This window comes from Crocodylus siamensis, chromosome 3 (genome assembly GCF_052110815.1).
Source record: "Crocodylus siamensis isolate JL-2025a chromosome 3, ASM5211081v1, whole genome shotgun sequence".
In the NCBI taxonomy this organism is placed as follows: domain Eukaryota; kingdom Metazoa; phylum Chordata; order Crocodylia; family Crocodylidae; genus Crocodylus; species Crocodylus siamensis.
Window position 1 is genome coordinate 133,889,047 of NC_143397.1, and position 25,464 is coordinate 133,914,510.

At 43.7% G+C, this 25,464-nt stretch overlaps 1 protein-coding gene across 2 annotated transcripts in view; it reads right to left on the minus strand.

Annotated features, from left to right (window-relative positions):
• The window catches only part of JARID2 (jumonji and AT-rich interaction domain containing 2), a 311,197-nt gene that overhangs the window by 6,460 nt on the left and 279,273 nt on the right, over positions 1–25,464 (minus strand). For both annotated transcript variants that reach the window (XM_090039250.1, XM_090039249.1), the window contains 7 exons: positions 20,824–20,916; positions 20,224–20,342; positions 19,750–19,820; positions 16,964–17,078; positions 8,600–8,705; positions 6,086–6,268; positions 1,419–1,549 (listed from right to left, as the gene is read on the minus strand). In XM_090039250.1, coding sequence (XP_089895376.1) covers positions 1,419–1,549; positions 6,086–6,268; positions 8,600–8,705; positions 16,964–17,078; positions 19,750–19,820; positions 20,224–20,342; positions 20,824–20,916 — 818 coding nt within the window. The remainder of the gene's footprint in view (positions 1–1,418; positions 1,550–6,085; positions 6,269–8,599; positions 8,706–16,963; positions 17,079–19,749; positions 19,821–20,223; positions 20,343–20,823; positions 20,917–25,464) is intronic.

Sequence of the window (25,464 nt, forward strand, 5' to 3'; positions counted from 1 at the left end):
CCTATGTCTAGAAAATAGGCAACACTACCTGTGCTGCACTGCGCAGCATGAGGGAAGAGCCAGGAATGTAGTCTGAGCTGGGCTGAGGAGAGTTGCCCATGGAAGTGAACTAGGAAGGAAGGAAGGAAGAAGGGAGACAGCAGCAGCTTAATAGTAAAGATGGCTGAAAAAGTAGGACAAGCTAATCAACTGGGAAAAGGAAGGCCTACAAGTTGACCACCATAGGCAGGTGGGGACCAAGAGACGCAGACCAAAAAACACCCAGGAGAAACTTTATTTTGGTTTGGTTTGATGATGGCAGGCACAGGGCAAACATCTCCAGAGGATTCTGACCTTAAGAAGCTACCCAGGATATGAACAAGTTTGAGAACTACCCTGATAAAAGATCAATGTGGCATTGCAACAGCAAGGACTAGTGCCTCTCACATTTGCAGACTTTTCCCCTGTGGAGGAAAAATGCATGTGGATACAATTATTCCCCCAGGGGAGTAGGCTGCAGATGGACTGTTCTTGAACTGCAAGCAGTTCTGCATTTCATTTTAAACACTAATACACATCATGAGGGTTTTCCCCCCGCCCTTAATGTGTCATTGGACATTTTCCAAATGAACATGCTAGTTTTGTTAAATACAGTTTGTAGATTCCACTCATCAAAACTGTTTCTGGACCCTTCGATTACTTGAGTACTACGTCCAGTACTACTCAGTTGTCAAACTTGAAAGACAGGCAACACTACATGGTAGGGAACAAAAGACAAGATCATTACATAAGAAGCAAGGCAATATGCTATTATGCTTCCCTACATATTACTTGTGAAACCGTACATACTATTTCTTGATGTCTGTGGAGGGGAGAAAAGTGTACAAACCGGTTCCTAGGACATACTCAATGGCTAGTGCAAGATGGAATATCGCCAATGCAGAAACAGAAGGAATTAAAAAGAAAAAACTTGTTGTGTTAAAATGTACTATGCTATATAAGTATTTAGCACTACCACTGAGCTTTCTTGGTGCACAATCTGTAACTGGAATGGCACCAAGACAGTAAAAGCCTTTCGCTCCAAAAGAAAAGCTGAACACTTTGAAACCATACTGCTTATGTTTTAATGCATCAGGAAATCCTGACTCCTAGCATCAAATTGTTTTTAAAATACAAACCCGCACCAAACCTTAGCGTTATTAATTCTTCAATGGTACCGGAGAGGCAGGGAATGCTTAGAGAGACAGAGAGAGAACTTAACCGCTGGCGCTGTCTTCAAAAACAGCCAAATAAGCTATTACTTCCATTTGTGGCTGTGTTGAAGTGGGTTTGCTAGGCTAGTAGCTGGAAGTTTTGTCTCAAATTGAGACTTAAAACTATCATTCTTAAAAGTTTGCCCATGGAGCACAAAGTAATTGGAACAGGTTTCTATTCGTTACCTGAGCTCTCCAAGAAGTGACGATATCGTACTCAGAGTCGGCCCATTTTCCTTTTTTGCTTCTGCCGTTGCAATCTGATACAGCAGCTTTTCCATTGAAAATGGCTTGGCTATACGTCGTTTCTTCATTTCCTGAGGCAACAGATTTCAAAGTTAGCTCTTGAACAAAACTCAGTGAAAAAAGCCACTGGTATGAAGACTTCCTGCACCTGCATTAGGTTAAGCTTTGTCACACAACGCAATTGTGAAGCCTAAGCCAGGCTCAAGTAAATACACGTGCACACACACACACACGCACAGAAACTTTGCCGTCTCAGACAGCTGGTTCCCACAAGAAGGCCACAGTCAGCTTGTCTAACATTTTATATAAATCTCAAAGCAAATGCATCACTACAAAGCAAGAGAGCTGAAGAACTTAACTCTAAGGTTTCTGTTGCTTCCCCTTCAACAAGTAAAATACATTATTTTGCAATCTAGTGCGGCAAAAATTCAGTTAGCCAAAATCTGTACCAGTGATCTCATGCAGTGAAACAAAATCCTTCAGTATTTGGCAGGTGCTCTACTGTAAACTGACTTTCACAACATTTCAAGTACACATCTTAGCGAGAGAGAGTCCTATTCAATCAGGAAGAAGGATAGAGAAACAAAGCATAACGCCATAGAGTAGACCTCCTCTGGACCCCCTGTGGGATGTGCACTAGGGCAACTTGGCCGTCCACCAAACAATACTGCATAACCTGCTCACCACACCCAACAATCGTAAGGCCTTTTCATGGGGTGTCTACTAGAAGTGAACCAAACCTGTCTGAATTAAGTAATGGGATTATTCCTCCTAAGGTCATGAGACTGCTCAGTCTCCTTTGTTTCTGGCTTTTTGAGGTACGCTGTTTTAATCTTAAATCACTAAGCACACTGGGGGCATAACAGATGTAATACATACAAATCCAGGACTGGAATCTGAGTAAATGGCAGAATGGGAAGAAGGGAAGGATGGGCAGAGAAGGGAGCAAAGTGAAATCATACATTGATAGCAATTTTCCTGTTGGTGGGAACCTCTGTGCAAGTCTCTGAAGGTACAACACCACTTTGCCCTGCACTGATTCCTGTGGCTGGGGGGCTGTTGCCTGTTGAAGATGAACCCCTTTCCTGTACTTGCATATGCAGGCTAATTCCTTTTTCCACTTTGCAGCTGGGCAAGACTGATTTCCAGCATCCAAAGAGGATTTATTCATTAAAAACAGAGTAGGAGCAGGCCAAACAACTTTTATGCCACAGGGTGACTTGAAGGTGCCACCTTTGCAAGGAACACCTCGTGGAAAGGGTAGATGCAAAACAAAAAATGGAAAACCAAGTTAAACTTAGCCTGATTTGCAGGCTGTCCTCACTAACCAGGTGATGAGACACCTAGAACATTAAGCTTAATTTTTGAAGTTCTTCCTCACTACATACCTACCAAAATACTCTTTGTACTTCCTCTCCAGTACAAATACCCCCAGACTGCTCCATTTTGAGAGAGCACCAAGTGAAAGTGAAGTCTCACATGCGATTACAACCACCCAAGTACTTTACATTAACAAGTGTGCCAGGAAGGTTACTCAATAGTGCTGGTAGCAGAGGAGGAAAGAGCTGACCACTTGGTGCTTCTGCTGCAGGAGGGTGGGACTGGGTTGGCCAGGCCGTTAGGAAAGGCACATAGGATGTTCTGCAGCTCCTTGATTCACAATAGTGAGGAAAGAGCAACCAAGGCTGACTGTGGGGGCACCTCACTTTGGGAAACCATGAGTGAAAGAGGGAGAACAATGGGATAGGACAGTGAATCTCAACTAAGGCACTGCAGCTGCCACCCTGGGTGCTAAGACAGCTGTGGAAGGGTGCAGCTGGGAGAGACACAAGCAAGTGAAGTGCAGGCTCCAGTGAGGAGATAAGTGCAGGCTCTTCCCTTCTAGCTGTTCCTCCTCTCCCCCTACTCACAGCAGTGCAGGCTTTTCCCTGCATGCTGCTCCTCTTCTGTCAGCCCCTCTTCAATCATGGATGCACTATAATAAATTCATTTTTTAAAATCAATTCACAAAACGTAGAGCTGCGACTGGCCTGAATGCTCATAATGAGAAATCCCACATATCAGTGTTGAAGTGGCTGTCCCAAACCATGCCCGCTGTATCTTATAGGATGTTACCAGATGACAGGATGGACTTTGAAATGACAGTTTTCCCTAACTTCATCCACTAGTTTATGAATTTTGTTTTCTTGAGTTCATAACAGCCAGATTAGTCCGATGACATCATTCAGATCCTGTTCAGTGAGTTCAGATTTCCCTATAAGGCATCCTGAGGATGCATGCCAAAACGTAATATAGAACAGCTGACCAAGACGACACAGTGCACCATGTAAAGTATAGAATAAACATCACAACAACTTAGAATAAGAACAAAGCCAATATATTATCAAAGCATGTGCAAACTAAAAATATTGTTGTCTGGGACTGAAAGCTGACAAGATATGCAAATGTCTGTCAGTTCATTAACAGTCTGCAGGAGGAATCTTGCTGCCTACGCATAATATTTCACAGACCTCCTAAAAGCACTGAGTCAGACTGTCTTTGAAAGTGGCAGAGCAGCTTGTTAAAGTGAAGGAAGCAAGCTGGAATTTCCAAAAGGGAGCTGAGAAGAGGGCATGGGTTTGAAGAAAGAAGTGGCAGAGGGGAAGGATCAGGGGTGGGTGTAGGGGGCCAGATGGAACAATACTATAGAGGTTTCCAGGTTATTTTGATACAGCCATGCAGGTTCTTCTAAAGGCTGTAAAAGGCAGGTTATCACAGAGTCTGCTGAATTTTCAATCCATCAGGTTTTATCTATCTTTCCCACACAAAGCTCATATAGCCTGTTAATCAAAAATAACCACTCTTTGGTTTGTGGGACAGGCAGAACTATCACTCACTGCTGGTAAGAAGCCTTGTCTCTTAAAAGAGCAGCTTTTTCCACAACTGGAAGATCCTAGAGGGTATCGATGGTTTGATCTGAGGCTAAAACGTTGCCATCCCATTCCACCCACAATGGAGCAACCTTGCTTTTAAACAAGTGTTTGTGTTGATAATATACTGAATGTAAAAACAGTCTGGGAAGAATTTTATTTGCCCAGAATACAACAGGACCAAAACCAGAATCTTGACAAGGTAAATGTAATTGCTTATTGCCCACAGTCAAGCTGTCTTCCCCAACTCAAAAATCCTGGAACATAGTGATGGTTTGATCTGAGGCTAAAATATGTAGATCAATGCTAAAACATGATAAATCATACTACTGACTTATCTATAAATGCTGCCAATACATCATGGAAACCAACACTGCATTCTGGGAGTATATATGTACAGAATGGGTCGCCCACAAGGAGTAGAGGCCAAGCAGTCATCTACAGAAGCAGCAGGCTGGGTGAGTGCATTTGCTTTTGTGGCTGGGTGGCATATCTGTTAATGGTGTGGAAAGAAGGAAGGAAGTGAATTTACTGGCTGCCTATGGTCAAATGTGGCTTGTCAATAGGCAAGTCAAATCAGTCCTTTGTCTCTCATGAAGGACAGAAACAGATGCAAACATCACAGCAGAGCTGTGAAAGCTACTGTCTTCATCTGAATACAAAGAATGTAACTGAATTTTACGTGCACCCAAATCTTCTGACTCTGTTTAAAATGACAGTAAATCACTTCATACAGGCACCATTACAAGGATATGGATTCTAAGGTGCCTATAAGAGCTTTTTACTTTTCTTGTTAAACCTAAATTTAATATGCAGGCCACTTTTAGAAAAAATGGTTTAAAAAAATGTTTGTCATATTCAAAGGATATGGTAATCGATTTTGCCTATCAAAGGAAGTGATGACTATATTTTATCTGCTATTTACATTTGAAATTCAAATTGCACTTGGACAAGTTGCATCAGATAAATCCAGCAAGCATCACACTATATACAGCTGAAATCTCTTTATAAATTTTTGTGAAGCTCCCCTGTCAGTAGTTACAAGCCTAACTCTAAATTAACCTCCTCCCATTTTCAGATCCGCATGAGGTTTTTTTTGGTTATCAGTGGGTGCATCTACACGTGGACTTCACTGCAGAGTTGACTAATTAGCTCCACATTAAAGCATCACCATCTACACGTGCACCAGTATTAGGGTGCAGTAAATTAACTCTGCTGCAACACGTGTAGACAGTGACACAGACTGGCTGGGGCAAAAGGGCGCTAAAGGGCGGGGGCTGCCTGCTGCCTAGCCCTGCACTTTAGCACCCTTGTGCCCCAGTCAGCTCCTCTGCCGCCCAACACCACTACCCAGAGTCCAGGGCTGACCCCCCAGGCTCTCTGCCAGTCCGGGGCTACTCCGCCCCAGCTCAAACTGCTGTGGTCATGACCCAGGAGCAGCTGACTGGTGCAAACTGTGCCACAGTTTATTGTGTTGCCTTAATGGCACATGTAGATGCACCCACTTACTACTTCCAGATTTTCTTCTGGAGCCAAAAAATGCATTGTGCATTGTGCAATGCAGAAATAATATCTTAAAATACAACTTTGCAAATCCCTCTGGAGTTCCATGAGTCTCCGTGCCACTCATGCTGAAGGGCTTAATTTGCTGACTGTCTAAGATGCAGCTAATTATTTGTTCACCTTTTCTTGCCTTACCTTGGCAGTTTTAAAACCCATGCTTGTCCACTGGGTGGTAGCAAAGTGCACTGTTTCAGAAACACTGTAGCCACAACACACTTTAGACACAAAGGATCCCGGAAAGCAGACAACAAACTGTCCACTCTGCTGTACAGTACGGTGCACCCTGATCCCCTCCTTGCACAAGACTTCCGGGGAGATCTAGAGGGAAACAAAAAGAAGAGGAGTAGCAATCCCTTTTCACAAGGAGATCAGGTCCTGAGTTCAAAATGTGTTGCTTCCCACATCGTGAGGCTGAGCTCTACCGACACCTCAACTGTTTCACCAAAACTATCTCCTTCATCACACACAAAGTGCAGGTGCACATTTCCAAGTCAGGCCCCATAGTATTTGAGAGTTACAAGAAGACCTTTTCCCTCAAAACACTGGTTTAATATCTCAAACAGTTCATCAAACGGCTTGAAACGTATCATCAAAACAAGGCTGTAATTTAAAAGAAACACATAACAGTTCTGACCCTTCGTGCCACTTTTTTTTCTTTAGTGGGAGACAGTTATCCCTGTAGCAGAAACTCAGCAACTCTAGAAACTGTCAGATAACTAGCCTGTCTTTAATGGCCTACAAAGGTTTACTTCAGGTATAAAAGGCGCTAGAAAACATCAAAAACTGTTCACGTGCCTGCTAAATAAGACACCTTGAACACTATAAGGTAAGAACAGCTGAAGAGCTTTACCATATGCACCTGAATTCAAGATGAGGTTTTTCCCTCGTTCAACATTCAAGGGAGGAGCCCCTCGTCTTGGATTCAAGTACAAGTGGGGGAGGGGAAGGCGGTGGCTGCTGTGACTCCGATTGTGGCCCTGACCCAGGCTCAGGACCAGTTACAGCTGCTGCACCCTGCCCACCCCCCGGTGCCTTTTACCCTTCATCTTGGCTCTAGCTCAGGTCACAGAGCACATGGGTGCACCAGCCTCAGCCCAGCTACACAGCAGTGACACCAGCTCCAGGCCCAGAGTGACCATGTGCGCCATGCCCCAGGCTGGAGTCGGGGTGAGTATCGGGGTGTGGTGAGAGCTGAAGCCAGAGCTGCAACAGAGGGAAAGTGGGGAAGGGCTAAGTGGGGGAAGGGGAGGAGCAAGTGGTGGTGGTCAGTTGCCAGGGGGTGCGATCCCTGCATGGGGCGCTGGCGGGGAAGGAGGCAGTAGGGATGGCAAATGGCTTTTCAGTCTGGAAAAGAGAAGGCTCAGGGGGGACTTAGTGGCAGTCTATAAGTATACAAGGGGGATGCACCAAGATCTGGGAGAACAGTTGTTCACCAGAGCTCCCCAAGGGATAACAAGGTCTAATGGCCACAAACTCCTGGAAGGCCAATTTAGACTGGACATAAGGAAAAACTCCTTTACAGTCCGTGTGTCCAGGGTCTGGAACAGACTCCCCCAGAGCTGGTCCCCAGAGCTGGTGCAAACACCTTTTCTGGACTCATTCAGAAGACGTTTGGATGCATATCTTGCTGGGATCATTTGACCCCTAAAGACTTTCTGCCTATAACGGGGGCTGGACTCAATCTCTAGAGGTCCCTTTCAGCCCCTAATTTCTATGACATCTGTGATGTCTATGAAATGTATGGGAGGGGCAGACAATAAGGGGCAGAGGGCAGGCCACTTGAGTCCCCCACTACCTGCCCCCTGCCATGGCAAGAGGTGGGGGAATGAATTTAAGATGACCCACCACAATATTTAGATTCTGTACATGGAAACTTATAACAGATTTACAAATTTGCCATGTATAGTATCTAATTGGGGTTAGAGGTCATCTTAAAAATTCAAAGCCACCTTGGATTCAGGTCAGTGCAGTGGTTTTATATAGGGCTCCTAGTTTCAATAAACAAGGCCTAAAAAATAGCTAAAATTCATCTGCTGCCCATGCTGTGCCCTTTCCCAGACTGGCAGCCTTCAAGTCCCCTATCAACAAATAGCCAAAAGATGGATGCTGGCACAGAGAGCCAGGGCAGCAAAACTTTCATCCTGTCAAGGGTAACATTTGCAGGGCACTAACCTCACAAGAGGGGGTGGTGGTGGCAGTAGTGGAAGGGAATGGTCATAGTTTTTAAATGGTGGAAACAGAAAGTACCAAACTACTAAGGAACTGAGGAAACCCTCAACCCTCCAAATCAATCAATTCCTCCAAACCTCTAGCTTGGGTATTAGGAAAATGAAACATTTGACTTGTATATTTATTTATTTTAATACATTTTAAATATATCAGGTGCCATATTAAAAACAGACATTTACTGCCAGGCAGGGTTTACCTTCTTTCCCACGTTTTAGTTTCCTGTAGAGTCAAAATATATTGAAAATGTCACGTGGTAAATCCTGCTGCTGGCAGTAAATGTCCAGCCTCTAACAGCAGCCACTGATTTTCTTTTAAAAATAGAAACAGAAATGTACTGTAATGTAAAATCTCCTGAATAGCCAGAAGCCATCTTGTTGGTTTTGGGATGCTGCACAGAGAAAGGACAGAAGTCAGACTTACCATGACGTTACTTTCAAGCATTTCCAGCCCTGGAGTGCCATTTGCTTGCAGCAGGGCATGTACCACGTCATCAAGTTTGTTCTCCTCCGCAGCAGGAATGCAATACCTGTTTGGAAAGAGAGAAATCAGCAAGGACTCGCTCTGCAATAGCCCACAGCCTCCAACTTGTACAGCAATGCAAAGGGCTGACCAATGCCCCCCCTCCAAAGCTAAAAGCAAATGGAAGGAATTAAAACAGACCTCCCCTCCCCCAACACATGCAGCTTTTTTTTAGCAAGATGCTTCAATTCATGGAAAGTTGCTTATTTGGGGGGTGAAAGACAGTATTCACCAGAGACAAAGGAAATGAAAAGGCTGAAATGATCAAACAGAGGATGTGACATCTCCTTGCTCTACAAAATAGGGAGAATCAGCAAGAACATGACATCTGGTCCCAGGGATGTCAGCAGAAGTTTCCCATCTGTTCAGCACCTACTTGGAATGCCATCACACTAATCCTTGTTTTAGGTGACCAGACGCGTTGCGTGTGCTTGAACCAAATGAAAGCGTGAACCAACATTTTTTTCTTAAATAAAAACAGATGTTTGTGGTCCAAAGCAGTAACAAAATACAGACCTGGGGACTTCCACAGAATATATTTTATTAATAAAAGCAAAGTATTTCAAGATATGCCTCCTTCATTCACTTGATGAGCCTGGAGCTGAGTACTCCACCTGTCCCCTGTAACAGAGGCATAATGCAAGCAGGTCTGTGCTCAAGGAGAGATTTAAGATGGGTGCTGATTTACCAGTATTCCATATTCTTTCATATCTTCCCACGTTTACCAGTCCCCCAAAGTGGGGAACTAGCTTCCCACTGCAAGAAGGACATGAAATGGCCTGGGAGTGCCCGACTGATCTCACTCTCATGCAAATGGGGAACTGCAAGGGATTCACAGGGTTATCTCGCTGATGAAGAAAGATTGAAGGGGGAGTAGAGGTAGGGACAGATAGAGTCTGCGGGAAGGGGGAAAGAAATGTACAACAGATGTTGCTCATCTGTATCATCATTATTTCATTGTTCATCAGTAGCTTGGAAGAGGTTCCGATTAGGGACCCACTGGACTATGTGCCGTGCACGCATGTAATAGGAAGACAGCACCTGCCCCAAGGAGTATATACTCTTATCATGGAGCAAAGAAAAAAAATAAGTGGATAAAAACAATTGGTAAGGATGGATGAGGCAACATAAAGAATTATGTCTGGCATAACAAGTAAGCAGTCTCTGCACACTGAATATTGGGAGAAATATGCCAAACTACCAGGCCCAGAACCTGCTCTCACTGCTCATCTGCTGATAAAGTTGGACTTTAAAGAGCATGAGCTATGCCTAATCCTAGGGTCTGGAATTGTACCACTCCTGGGGGGAGTCTATCACCTACTCTGGATATCTTCAAGAAAGGTCTGGACGCTCACCTTGCTGGGGTCATCTGACCCCAGCAGTCTTTCTTGCCCAAACGCAGAGGAGCTGGACCTGATGATCTCAAGAGGTCCTTTCCAGCCCCCTAACATCTATGAATCCCCCAGCTGCCCCCCCCCCCCAAACTGGAAATATTGAAATTAAAGCTGTAAGACAAATGCAGGAAGTCTGATCAGTGGAATAATGCAGAGCTTTTGAAAAATGTGGTGAAGGAAGAGCTTCTCCCCAGTGAATGATTGTTTCAAAGATCAAATGGCTCCTTCACTGCAGCACCTCTGAGACAGTGAGAAGAGCCTTTGGGATTTACTGTTCAGCTGTGTGAAGATTCTGTCTTTAGTTTAATTTCTTCTGTGTAAAACAGCCCTGAGTAGAGGCCGTTTTCTCAGTTAAGGAACATTATGGATTTTCCCTAGAGTCATTTTTAAATGAAACCTAATCTCTAGAAGGGCTTTCCAACATTGTGCAACAGAACCTCAGGCCAGGAGTAGATGTGCATAATGGAAAGGAATCTCATCCATGGCATCCACCTGTGTCACAGTGCTGTTTTATGTAAAGCCTTAGCACACGTTCAATTATATCAACTCCTGGTAGCAGCCTGTAAGAAACAGTCTGTAAGAAAACCTGTACCATGGCTGAAGGAGCCCTAATTTAAGCTAGATGTGCCATAACAAGTCTCCAAGCATCATGCAATCCTTGTGGAAAGCATTTGATTAATCATGTTTGACCTCCTTTCTTTCAGCATATTACACAAATCAACCAACCCATCTCAGGAAAGCTTTGAAAGTTCTGTTCTCTCTCAGTAGAAGACTTAAGATACCATGGGTCTTGAGAATACCCAACTTTCTCCCTTTAGGAAGCCAGGCTCAGAAACCCACTGGGGAAGATAGATTCTTTAAATGCATTTCTTTAACTACCTTAGGAAGAAAATTGGGATAGGGTTTGAGTAACACACTGTCAATGTGAAAAGTGTGTAGAGGCCATCAGGGCTTATGGTTCCTCAATTCTCGCGGCTGACGTAGTTGCTACAAACAGGAACTCTTTGCAGACCAGTGTCACAGGCTGCTACAGTTCGGAGAGAACCACAATAACATCCAATAATCAAGAAGGTTTTCTCATGGGTGGAAACACACTGTTGAGACCCTACAAGAATTTCTCCTTGTAGTGTTCAGTTTTTAAGAGTATGATATGCAAAAATAGTTGCCATGTGCATGCTAGTCGATAGTCCACAATCCTTTTGGCAGAGCAAGCATCTCAATAACAGCAGGAATCTGGATGTCTCCAAACCATACACCACATGCTTGACAATGGTCCACATTGTCTCTACTCACTCACAAAGGGACCCACCCATTTGGAAGGGGTGGTACACTGAAGCATGTCAAGGTGATATCGCCTCAGGATACATGCTGATTTTATCCAGCTCTGCAAACATTGCGAATGCAGGCTAGCATGCTGCATAATGAATCTGCAGGAGACCATATGTCCAAAAGACTCAGACATATCCTAGCTACAGTGCAAGAATTTTGATGGCAGTTGTGCGATTAGGATGGCTACTGTATTGAATCAGTCCTTGGGTAGAGGCATCCTGGAATCTATAAACAGTACTCATCACCTTGGTGACGATGTTCATTTTTCTTTGTTGATTTCTATGGTGAAAATCAATGAAAGATGAACAGGCAGCCGATTGTATCTGCTGTGCTGCCCAGCCTCCAAACAGCCAATCATTTAGTCAGGCAGGCTGTTGCACAGTCTTTTATTTAGGTAGTAACAACAGGTGGGACCCTGATAAAAGCTTCCAGTGCCACAGGAAAGCCAAATGGGGCCCACGTACTGGTGGCGATTCAATCTACATACAATCTTAAATACCACTTGTGCATGCAGAAGTCCACACTTTGGAAACTGATAGGTGCAAACCATTACCATACATCTAGAGTTGGAAGTTAAGTGTTCCTGCTGTTGCCATTTTAAACTCAGGATGGACACTGTGGCAGCCAAAATAAACCCTTTCTACTTGGTGTCAGGAAACAGATTGAACAGAACCCCTTCTTTTGGGGCTGGAATGGGAACAGCCAAGTGACTGCCTATAAATCTATTCATATCTTGTGAGAAGGGCCAAGCAAGGCGAACAGGGAGGGTGGCACAAAAAAGAGGAATAGTATGGGAATGGAGTAACTATCCAACAAACTGTTTCTGAGACCCAGCAATCTGTTATTAGTGTTCCTGAAAAGAGCAGAGACAACTCCCAAACAGGGAAAAGGCAGGATCCTATAAATGCCCAACAAAACCACCGAAAAAGATTAGGAGCTCATGTAATCTGTGAAGTGCTAATGACAGAGGTTTTGATAATATCGTCTCTTTTTAGAAAGTTTTCAAAGTTTCTCATGAAAATTGAAGCCCAGGCCCCAATAGCTAATGTGCAAGAATTAATTCTCCCCTGGTTTCAAGAGAACACAGGAACATACACCCAAGCAGGAGCGAGGAGTAGCCTGGGAGCCCTTCACACAGGACTCGCGTAAACATTAAACAGATCTGAGCCTTTGAAGGTAGGATCATGGACTGCTGATTGGACTTTTCATGGAGGAACAGAGCTCTGATGCTGAGCTGTTCTCCTCCTGGCCACTGAATGCAACGTTATGTCTGCCACTCCGAGCTGCCTGAAGTGATGCCTTCACAATTCTTTTTTTCCTTTGAAATTAAAGTGTTACATCCTTTTGTGCTATCTTGAAGCCTTGTTTTACAAAAAGCCGATAACTTCTTGTAGTTTAAAATATTGAAATAATGCCAATAATATTTGGATGCTGGACTTGCTGAGGAATAACTCTTAGGAGCAGATTAATATAACCTGCCTTGGTTTTTTTCATTTGGCATCATTCTTTGTTGTTCCCTGAACTTTGTTTCAATATGCACCAATAAAAAAAGCAACATGTGCACTTGTGTACAGCAACAGTCTTCTCCCAAAGACAGTGCAGGGTTACTCTTGCCACAGAACACTGGCAGGGTCCCTCACAAATTGCAAGTGCCACACGTCCCGACACACTGGCGTGAAAAACATGAGAAAATTCTTGAATGTCTTCCAACGGGATGCAGGGGAATTTCCAATCCTCGAGGCTGTCAAGATGTTTGGATGAGATGGTGCGAAAGGAACCAGAGTCTTATCCAAAGACAATGATATGGCTGCTGATATAAGCCCCTGCTCTGAGTTGTCAGGTTTGTGAAAAATTATGGGCCCTGAATCAGCAGAAAAGGAGGTCTCTTTCCAAACGCTGCTGTGCTTGAGGCACTACGAACCCCAAGCAATTCAGTACTGGCAAGCGGGACCCAGCCACTACTTCTCTTCCCTGAGGCAACATGGGGGCAATACCCACAGCTGATGCTCTCCCCTCACCGCCCCCTCCCCACCCCCCAACTTGGGAAAGGAACTGCTGCTGAAGCCCCTGCTGCCAAATGCTACCAAAGCGCTACGTCAAATAAAATGGCTCTGGAGGCTGCATCTGGCCCTCAGGCTGTAGGTTACTGCCCCCTGCTCTGGTGCCATACACTTCCTTGGGAGAGTACCATTAGCAGCAAAGCTGGCTTTGAGAACATGGGGACTCATCCAAAGGTGTTGAAGTCACTGGTGCCAAACCACACAGAACAGGCATAAGCTGCACCAATATTGTCAGCCCTGGTGACAACTATGCCCCCCGCCCCAACTGCCAGCGTTGACAGGGAGGGTGCCGAGTCAGTCACTGACCTAGCACAGAGCTGTCCAACTGGCAGCCCATGGGGTGCATGCAGCCCACGAGGGGTTAACATGTGACCCTCAGGCTCCCACCCAGCTGCTGCTCTGGGATCCCCCTTCTCCTCTGCCTTCTGCTTCCTGCCACTACCCCAGGAGTCAGGGAGGTGCAGTGTGGCACAGCACGTGGTACCAGGGGATCCTGTGGCTAGGGGAGTGGAGCAGGGGGCATCTATGGCCTAGGCTGGTGTGGCCCCCCAGTGTGCAGACTCCAGCTGCTTAGAGGTTGGACAGCCCTGACCTAGTATGCTGGTGTGGTACTAGCACTCCAGTACCATGTCTTTTCAGAGCCTTATAGTAGCCAGGTCAAGCAGAGGAGTCCCAGAGTAGGACTCAGCATGACTTAGACCTCTTACTAGTAGGAGACCTGGCTCTCACTTTAGGATAAAAAGGGTGGCAACTTTCCTATGAAGGGTTCAGTCTGACAGCTTGCTGAGTCTGAACTAAAATCTTAATGTGTGTCTACGTGGGGAAAATCAGGACACCTAAGACCAAAAGTGCAACACTGTGCACATGGTTTAAACCATATGAAACCTTCAGCTGGAGGCTCTCCTTCAAGAGTAAGGTGGCCTTAGTTAGCTTTAGGATCCAAGAAGATAGGCAACGAATGTGTTGCTGTTATATATTGATTTTTCTCTTTATGCTTGGAGTGCCTTGTTATGCCTTAAGTTTTTGAGTGCTTGTGTGTGTCCCTTGGAAGTTTAAAAAAAGGGGTTTTGCCTATAGTTTTGTCCAGAAACCCTATCCTATGGGACAAGAGTGACCCTACCTGAGTCATCAGCAATATGAGAACTTTTAGATCCTGAACACAGACCTTGGCTCTTTGAGTTAACACCAGGCTTTCCTCCTCTACGCAGACCAGCACTAGACAGGGACAAGACACAAACTTTATCCATGTTCTCTCACATTTCTGTCCTGCTACCTTTCGCTTCATCCCCACATGGGACTTGTCACCCCCCCCCCCCACTCTGTAACATTTGAGTTGGAGGTACTTCTTCCTTTTCTTCAATGCCATATGGTTGCTGGCAGTGGCTTTCCTGAAAGTCAGGAAAGATAGATACAGGCTCCCTGCTCCTAGTTTTCACATCTGGCACCACAACTGGGTGCAGCAATTGCAGCAAAAGTCTTCCCACAGTCCAAGGCTGAAGCATGTTTCTTGGAGCAAAACTTTAGCTCTCAGCCTCTAACAGAAGCCCTGAATATTTGAAAACGGTGACTTTCAGAGACAGACAAGTTCAGTCAAATTTTCACAGGTATAACAAAAAGAGCCCACCGCTGATGCTAGCGAATTTCAAGTCTGTGGCTCCATGTTTTGGAGCAATAATGTTTACAAAACATTTGTAATATTTTAACACCAGTTAAACAATGTACTTTACCCTTCATCTCATTCTCAAAGGGTCTCAACTGATTATTCTGGAGCTCTCCAAAAAAAAAAAAAAAAAAAAAAAAAAATCAGCCTGATGTAGATCCTAGCACAGAAAATACCAGCCCATACAACTAAATTGTGGTAAAGCTTTAAAAAAGCAAAAATGGGGCAATAAAGCTACCTTACTTGTAAGCGCAGCAAAGGTCTGCCTACAATCAAATATGAAAGAACCACATACCCAAAGGTTAAAAAAATAAAAAAGAATAATCATGGAGTGGACATGACACTAACTAATAGGCCATCGGGGGGCATTTCAATGCATTCCACTTGTATAACTATCTCTCTCCTATCAAAAAGCAAGGTCTGTTTGATCTTTTTAACCTATAAACTGTTCCGGGCAGAGACATAAGGACCTAAATGCCATACTGAATCAGACCAATTGGCCCTCTAGCCCAGCATCCTGTTTCTGACAGTGGCAGTAGTACTGGATAATTCAGGAGAGCATGTGACTAGGGTATATCTGGAGTAATTGTTTATTACCCAATAAGAGAGTTTCTTTTTCTCAATTTGCAGAAGGGCTAGGCCAATAGGGTAGCCTCTTGAGATGCCACTGTAACATGCAGAAATAAATAATTATATTAAATCACATCATTTGTAATGGCAGCTCACTGCTTTGCACACAACTGCAATGCAGCTTTAGCATCACTAATACCAAAAGGAATTTAAATAATTTTTAATAATAAAAGAGTAACTGAACTGAACCAAAGACTGTTGGTGTGGCTGACTGTTGATTATACCAGTCAATCCTTTCACTTTTCAGGGTAGTAACATAAAGAAGGTATATTATATGCTGTTAGCATCTGTTTCATTTGTGACTCCTGTCAACTATTGCACTTCCACTGCAATCATCTATGGCAGTAGACTAGCAACAAGTACAGTAAGCAGACACCGCCAAGTAAACACGTACAAACCTGCATCAGGACATTAGGATGATGCAGCCTAAGAGGATTACAGACACTGGTCTACCTGAGACATGTACTGCGCATTAGCCTAATAACACTGCACAGCAGTGTGGCAGTTAAAAACTGTGCTAATAGCCTACTGTGCAGTGTTATTAGGTTAACACATAGTAAGTATCACAAAATAACCATGTGCTGACGCTACTGTAGAGTAGCTCTAGTTACTGTGCTTTTACTTAGTACTTTAAGCAAGTACTAAACTAAATGCCTAGTAATTAGGATGCATTAATGAACATGTTCCTATCACCGGGTAAGAATTCAAAAGGAAGGAGGCACTTGGAAGCTACAAAATCTCAAGATATTTTGTAACATAAGAAAGATGGGAAGGGTTGAGAGGAAGGATGAGATCTATCACCTCAAAAACCAGAACACAGAGCTGGCCTCAATAAGTCTACACATCAGTCTACAGAAAGCTGCCTGGATTACTTGTCATTTTGATTGCAGATGATCAAAAGAACTCTTGTCTGTATCAGACAGAGGTGGCTCATTGGGACATATCTTACTACAGAGAATAAAAAAAATGTACAGAACCTTTTCCTCCAGAGAAAGGAGTCCTACTCATTTAGCTTACACTACATCTTGTTATGAAATAGTGTTGACTTTCCAGCTGAATTGGTTGGCACAGATTTCTTTTTGACTGTAACTTATGTATTTTGTCCGTATAAAATGCCCTGCAGTCGCTTCTTGGCCAAAGACCTCATGGAACAACAATGCATAACAATGGGGTAAAATGCAAGAACACTTACCAAACGCAATCAGCACCAGTGTGTAAGTAGTCAATGTATGGAAGGTGATTTTGGTCTCGAGACCAGCATGAGGTAGAAAAGACCATGCCAATATTTAGCCAAGGAATTGTCACTCCTGAAACAAAAGAATTGAAAATGGTTTCATAGTTTCAAGGGTCGGAAGGGACCTGAGTAGATCATCTAGTCCGACCCCCTGCCATGGCAGGAAACAACACTGGGGTCAAACGACCCCAGCAAGATGTTCATCTAACCTCCTCTTAAAAAACCCCAGGGTAGGAGACAGGACCACCCCTCTTGGAAGCTGGTTCCAGACCCTAGCCACCCTGACCGTGAAGTAGCGCCTCCTGATATCTAGCCTAAGCCTGCCCTCTGCCAGCTTGTGACCGTTATTCCTGGTCACTCCTGGCGGTGCTCGGGGGAACAGTGACTCCCCCAATGCCCGCTGATCCCCCCTGAGTAGTTTATAACAGGCCACTAGATGCCCCCTCAGCCTTCTCTTTTGGAGGCTGAACAGGTTCAGGTCCCGCAGCCTGTCCTCATAGGGCCTGCCCTGTTGTCCCCTGATCATACGAGTGGCCCTCCTCTGGACCCTCTCCATGCTGTCCACATCCCTCTGGAAGTGCGGCGCCCAGAACTGGACACAATACTCCAGCTGCGGCCTGACCAGTGCCGCATAGAGGGGGAGGATCACCTCCTTGGACCTGCTCAAGATGCATCTGTGGATACATGCCAAGGTGCGGTTGGCCTTCCTTACTGCCTCTCCACACTGCCGGCCCATGTTCATCTTGGAGTCAATTATGACTCCAAGATCCTTTTCCGCCTCCGTGCTGACAAGAGGGGAGTTCCCTAACCTGTAGGTATGGTGCCAGTTGTTCCTCCTCAGGTGCATCACCTTGCACTTGTCTGTGTTGAATCCCATCCTATTCGCATCCGGCCACCCTTGTAACCTGTATAGGTCTGACTGAAGCCTGATGCTTCCTTCTAGTGTGCCCACATCCCCCCACATCTTAGCGTCATCCGCAAATTTGAACAGGGTGCTTTTTACCCCCTCGTCCAAATCACTGATGATGATGTTGAACAGTGCGGGCCCGAGGACCGAGCCCTGGGGGACCCCACTGCCCACGTCCTTCAGGGTTGAGAAGGACGCATCCACTACCACCCTCTGGGTGCAACCCTCCAGCCAGCTGGTGACCCAATTGACTGTGTGGGTGTCGACACCACAGTCCCCCAGTTTCTTAATGAGAATGGGATAAGAGACAGTGTCGAAAGCCTTCCGGAAGTTCAGGAAGACGATGTCCACTGCTACCCCTGCATCTAATGATCGGGTAACCTGATCATAGAAGGCCACCAGGTTGGTCTGACAGGACCTGCCACTGATGAACCCATGTTGGTTGCCCCTAAGCATGCAGTCCCCAGCTGGCCCCTCGTGGATGTGTGCCAGCATAATTTTCTCAAACAGCTTGCCTAGGATCGAGGTAAGACTGACTGGCCTATAGGTTTCCTGGGTCCTCCTTCCTCCCCTTTTTGAAGATTGGAACCACGTTGGCCCTCTTCCAGTCCTCTGGGACCACACCAGAGCACCACGAGTGCTCATAGAGCCGTGCCAGGGGTCCTGCAATGACCTCGGCCAATTCCTTAAGGACTCTAGGGTGGAGATCATCCGGGCCGGCTGACTTGAACACGTCCAGCCCCTCCAGAAGTCCCCTAACTAGTTCCACACTAACCTTTGGCTCAGTGAAATAGCTGTTCACTGACCCATACTTTTTAATTAAAAATAAATAAATTACAATTTTCAAGCACATTTTCACTGAAAACTTGCTTCTTTCTACCAGAGTAAATAATTCACAAAGAATAATTTATTCAACAAATTCAGACCCGTTCCACTCATAAAATATCTACCAGAAGATTGCTTTTCCCTTGAACATGTTGGTTGTGCAAACATCTTTTCTAACTCTTTAAAATGTTTCACTCAATGGACTGATGATAAATAGTCCAATTTCAAGCTCCGTTCTCACTGGTCAGCTAAGTCACTGGTATTCTCTTCTCACCTCCCCGCCGCCCTGCCACTGGAAAATGAGATACAACTCCCATATTTGTTATATGGGACTCTGAAATTCACTTTCAGTGAATACTTGTACTACACAAAATTAACTGCAAGGGACATTAAAACAGGCCAAAGAGAATGCATTTAAAAATCCAAATGAATATTTACAGAAAATTTTATGCAATTTTTTACTCAGCTCTGCATTCTAGCTTTATATAAAAAGTAAGCTGTACATATGAATCATTCACTACCATGACGCAAAATATTAAACACAGATGTATAATTAATAGCTAACATGGATATTTACAAAGACCAAAAAAGTGCCTCCAGGTACACGGCCCCAACTATTCTTTAACTCTTGACTTGCCAAGTCCATTTTCATGCCTTGAAACACAATATATTATGATGGTCTCTATCTGGGTCAGAAACCAAATTAGTTTTTTCTGGCTCTTTCTTTTAAAGTGCTTTTTGCTAAAGAACAAATTGAGAGGCAGTTATAAATAGTATCTTCACCCCATTTGCCTACAGATGCTGCCATGAGCTGAGGCTTGTTTGACACCTGCACTGTGAAAGTGTACAAATAATACCAGGAGCAACAAATTTTAAACAGTGGACATAAAACACCTTTCTCTAGTAAGGACAAGGGGGATTTACAGGGGGGAAGAGACTTCTTGAAAAATCCAGACACGATCAAAACTCCTGGGCTTCTACTATGGAGCACTGAGAAAAGAAATCCACTTACCAGGCACAGCACCAAGATGTCGCAGGATGGATCCTGTATTATTAGGAAGGACTGTAAGGTTCCACCCATGCCTGTTTAATGAGGACAGAGATGTGAATAAGCATCACCATTAAAAGCAAACTAGTTTTACTATTTTAGTCACTCTTTTGACCTGTGCTCCTTTGTATAGGCTCTGTAGCACAGGGATTCCCAACCTTTTTAGGTCAGGGACCAGCAGACTGCAGACTGGAAGGACAGGCATACTGCAGGCTGGCAGTCAACCCTTTTTTATACTGAGTATAGAAAAGGGTTGGCTGCCAACCCGCAGGATGCCAGTCATTTCCAGTCCGTGGTTTGCCGGTCCGTGGTTACTTCCAGTCCGGCAGCTGACCCCTCACGGCCGGCACCAGGCTGCAGCCCGGGGGTTGTAGCAAACACAACAGTTATAGATAGAATAAGTGGCAAGAAGAGTCCAGGGTAATTATCTAACTATACCTTGAAAATGGTTCAGATTTTCCCACAGGAAAGCCACTCCCATGCGTGTTGGTATCCACTTTGCCACCATGAACTGCTACATGACAGTCCTTCTGTTCCACTATCCTCCAATACTCTTGCTATGGAATAAGAAGGTAGTAATACATGTTTAGTTCACTGAACAAACAAACAGTAAATTCCTTCAAAAGTTCACAAATGAAATGTTACAGTTCTTCTGGCACTCAGATCTCAAAAAAATACCACTTCTTAGGAAAAAAACCCCACCATTTTAAAAATGTATTATGGCTTAGCATCCCTTTGACGACTCTTTCTGCCCATTTCACTGCTGGACAGAGACAAACAGAGGTGAAGCAACTGATGCAGACTCGCACAGGAAAACTTTAGCAGAACTACACTCAGAGTTTAGATCCCCTACTTGCAAGATCAATCAACCTTCTTCCTGCCATTAGCTTGTGCCTTTATTATAGTTATAATAATGGTGAAATAAAGAACAGAGACCTCATCTATTAGTTTCTTCATTCTTAGCTTGTACCAGACCCCTCATGCCCCATTGAGCCATACTCATCTGCTCCAGAGGAAGAAAGGTTTCCTTGGCCTCACCTCTACTTCAGCTACTGTAGGCTCCTTGGTGAAGCACATGTTCATGATATTTCTTGCCGTCCGGTAGAAGGTTGTTAAAGAAACAGACCTACCCTGTGAACCGAGAAAACACAATTACAACTGTAAAGAGAAAGATACCCCTATACTCCCTTCCCCCATAACCTCTCTCAGCAGTGCACACAAAGGCATGTGACAGATATATGCAGCTGGTGATTTACCATGCAAACCTTTGCCAATCATAGATGGCAGAAGGTGAGAAAATAAAATGTTTCCGAAAAAAATGGACATCATAGTCTGTTTGACCTAACACATTTCTTCCTAGAGCATATATCTGAAATTCCATTAACAGCAATGGAGGATTCCAGCTTCCTCTTGGGCAAGCAGAGAGGGTCCAGACACTATATTAAAACTTGTACTAAGGGTGCTTACATTTTAAAAGGTCACACTGGTTAAAAAACTTTGCCATGCAGAGAAGGAATTTTGAAAAGATTTGAAGAAACAATACAGATGCTATTTCAGTTTGAGCACGCATTGCACGGGATACAGGATGACTCCAATTAGAGACAAATTAGAGCTACACAGCAGAAAGGAACAAGATTACATTAGCTGTGTATGTAACAGAAAAGGGAGTTTAGCAGAATTAAAATAAGGGTAGTTATAAGACAGAGCCAGGGCTGGCATGGAAGAGTTTACTAAAATAAAATGAACTGAAACAGTAAAATGAGTTGCTTTCTTCCCCAACTCCTTTGCCCATAAGATGGCCTTTATAGTGTAAGCAACATCAAGAAGAGACCCAATACTATTTTTCTTTTGTTTGCACAGAACCATGGAAACTTTCAGATACCTTCTCTTGTGAGTACTTACAATATCAGAAGCTCCAGGAAGAAATATGTATATAATAAACATGATATATTTGTAACTGGTACATATTCATAGGAAGAAATGTTGTAAACTCTACGTCTACCTACATTCAGGTGACCAACAGTTTTACTAAAAGATATTGGTAAAGTTTCTTCCTGTCAGAGTTAGAAAGCTGGTAATGTGTTAAATCAGTCTTAAATTATTTTCTCTTTGAGGTTTATATTAAGTTGAGTTGAAGGGAAGAAGAACATATGGGATCAGTAAAACACCATACAAATACAAGGCTGGGAGGTTAACAACTTTCCTACACCGTCTGGTGAAATGACGAACTTATATCTGAGCTGTTTAAATTCTTTCTTCACTCTAGGCCAGTAACTCAACCCTTTTAGACTTAAGCTACCCCTTAGAAAATGCCAGCTCTTAACTTTCACCTTTTTTGACTACAGGAAAATAACAGGGTAATTTTTCCATTGCAAACAATTCAGAAAGACCAGGACAGATCAGAATGTTTTTGACACTTTGGATTTCTATTTGAAATCTCCAGGTTTGTGTGAATCACGTGCAGGTATTTGCACACCTAGCAGTGCTAATATTGCATGCCACAGCACCTTGATTGAGAATCACTGCTCTGGGCAAAGGCAACAAATTAGGTAGATAGAACCAGGAGGGCTGACAACTAGAGAGTCATCATCACTCCATGCAGTATCTTGGTGAAGCCTTGATTATTCTGATTGCAAAAGACAAGTTCAAGTACAAAACTGGAAAGCAATGTCTGCTTTACAATAAGCAAGAAATCATAACAGCTTTCCCTTCTTTCCTCTGACACAAACTATGCTCTTTAATTTTCCAACCCTTCCCCACCCTTCCCCTGCCACAAAAAAAAAGCTTAAACTCCAGCACTTCAGGAGCTAAAGTGCATTATTTCATTTTTGAATAGCGAAATGCAATCTAACAGTAGTTTCTAATATTCTATGTCTGCTTAATTTTATGCAAGAACTACTACTGAGAGTGAACCGTGAACAACTAACACAGCAGTTTTTCCCAGATGGAAGCCAAAGCTATCAGGTCACTACAAAAATCTAGGGTTGCAACATTGTCACTTTTTCTTTATGTTGAATGCAGGGCAATTAGCTGCTACAAAAAGTTTGTAAATGTCCAGAGGCATCAATCACTCTCCCATAAAGCTCACCGTTGGATGATCTGAGATAAAATGAGCAATATCCTTCAACTTTTACTGCCCTTGTGAATCATTTATTGAGGCAGCATTTTTTAAACACATACAAACGAAAAAAAACCCTCATAAAATTCTTGACCCCCTACTTACAGTCTACAGGACTGTACACAGTCTTCACTAATCGCAAGTTGCTAACAAATACCCCTTAGTTTCTGGGGTTTACATTGGTTGCCTGTTTTTGTCGTACCCCCCAAAAAAAACAAAAAACGAGGATTCCAGGCAAATCTAAAATGAACCACAGAATCATGCAAAAGTAGAGTTTAAAAGAACTTCAGGAGGTCAACCCCCTGCTCAAGGCAGGATCATCCTCATCTAAACCTTCCTAGGTAAGTATTTGCCGATCCAATTCTTAAAACTGCATGAATCCTCTTGCAGGACTACCAGGACCGATGCCTGCAGAACGTCCAAAACCACTAAATTGCTCCAGGTAAAGCAGGGGAATGAGGGCACTAGCAGTGTCCTGCCACTGCATGGACAGAAAATAGTTCATTAAAATATACTTGGGAGATGCAAGGAAGAGGATAATCCTTCCTCCACTCCCCCCTCCTTTTACAGAAGGCAACAACCTCTCCCTCTGCCCCAGCAGTCTATACCAATCTGACCATGGGTAAAATTCCTTTCTAATCCTAATCCTAAACTTGACAACTGGCCTGACCCTGCGTGCGCAGGAGCAGGACCCTCTAAACCGGGAACCTCCAGGTTTAAGTACCTGCAAGCTGACTGGCACACCCCAGGCAAAATCCCCAGACTCAGCTGCAGCTAACACCCAATGCTTCTGAAGAAAACGGAATAAAATCCTCAAACCTGTAGCAACAGGAGGGGGAACAAAATCCTTCCCAGGCCCATGTGGCAACCCGCAAAGCCCAGACGCATAGGAAAACCTGTAACTATGCCCTCCAGATTTTGAGCTGGGCATCAGGCATAGCACAGGACAGAAACTACGTAAGACAGTGAAGGGCACAACCAAATTAAATTCTTAATTCTTCCAAGCTTGCCCATATTTTCTCAAATCAAGACTGACATTGTTCAGCATCTGCCTGAAGGTTGCAAAACAAATGGAAACACAGAAGCTGAAGAACATTTGACTTGATGAATTTATCATGGTTTTCTTGAAATTAATTACCAAATGCTTTAAGAAGTCACAGTCTAAAATGAAGTAGTTCAATAAAGGGAGGCCACGGGATTTTAAAAGCACTAAGCTGAGTCTTTTCAGCAGTAAGGTTCTCTAACAGAAACATTTCCAGCACAAAAATTCCATAGCGATTACTTCTCTTAATATACCTCTCCCTCCTCCTCCTTAATGGCAGGCTAATAGCACTGAGAACTTTAAATGGACTCAGCTCAAGAGAGAGAAGGCATCTTGCTTCTACAAATCACAGTTGGCTGGTGGTTTAAATAGAGGGGAGAAAGAGGAACATGGAAAAGCAGAGGTTATGTTTAAATGAGAGAGATCTAGGTATATAAGATAATCATTTTTAGCTCATTTGAAAATCATTAATGGATATACACATATAGGTGTCCTTTTGTGAAGGCAATAATGTGCCTGGACAAGAGGGCAATAGAGTTTATTACAAACTCAACATGGAATAATGCAGACACGTGACTTATGAAAACACTATTTCGATCTTGCTAAACCTTTGCGTTATTGAGTTCTCATTGTTTTCTTCTGTACCTCTTTATAACAAGTCTCCCAGGTAAATCTATGGTAACTGTCAGCACTGTAGCTAGTGCTGCCTGTTTCCTCTTTTGTTACTTGTGGGAAGTCGCAACACAAAATTACTCCCACAGCTCTTTGCTGGCAGTTCATTTGTTCTATGCAGCTGGCATTTACAAATAATGCCTTTTTATTAACCAAGTGTTAGATCATACATGTAGGAATACGGTATGCTTATGCCATGGAGGACTGCACTTGCAAAGTAGCAATTCTGAAAATCCCATAGGAATCATGGGGAAAGCCAACAGATCATTATGATTATTGTACTTACTGCTGTGACTGTTAGTGGAAGACTAGATACCTCTGTTTAACATGTATCCCAGAACAACCACATGTTGGATGTGAGAACTGCTCTTGTCTGTATTAAGCTGAATGACTAGATTGCTATCACAGTCCCTCCTTTCTGGCCATTTTGAAATTCTTTAGCTTTGTTAAAGTGAAATTCAGAGCCCTGTCATATAACAGAAGCATCTATACCTTCTTCAAACATGGTATTTCAGAACTATAACATCAGCAGAGGTCCTGCTAGCACCTTCTCTAATATCCCCAAAGGAACATTAGTCTGAAGAGAATCCTTCCCCTGCCAACTTACAAAAACTAGGCAATGCAGCATTCAAGCTATATTTGATACATTATGCAATCGGGTGGCCTTAACCCAAATCCATAAATAGCACAGCTCTGAGATCAGCTGACAAATGCATTCAGTGCAGCTGAGAGCCAGCCTCGACTCCTAGTAATACAGAGCATCACACTAAAGAGCCAAGGACATGAATAAATAAATATAATAAAGTTGTTAAAGTATTTTATGTTAAAAGTATGTTATTTTAAAAGT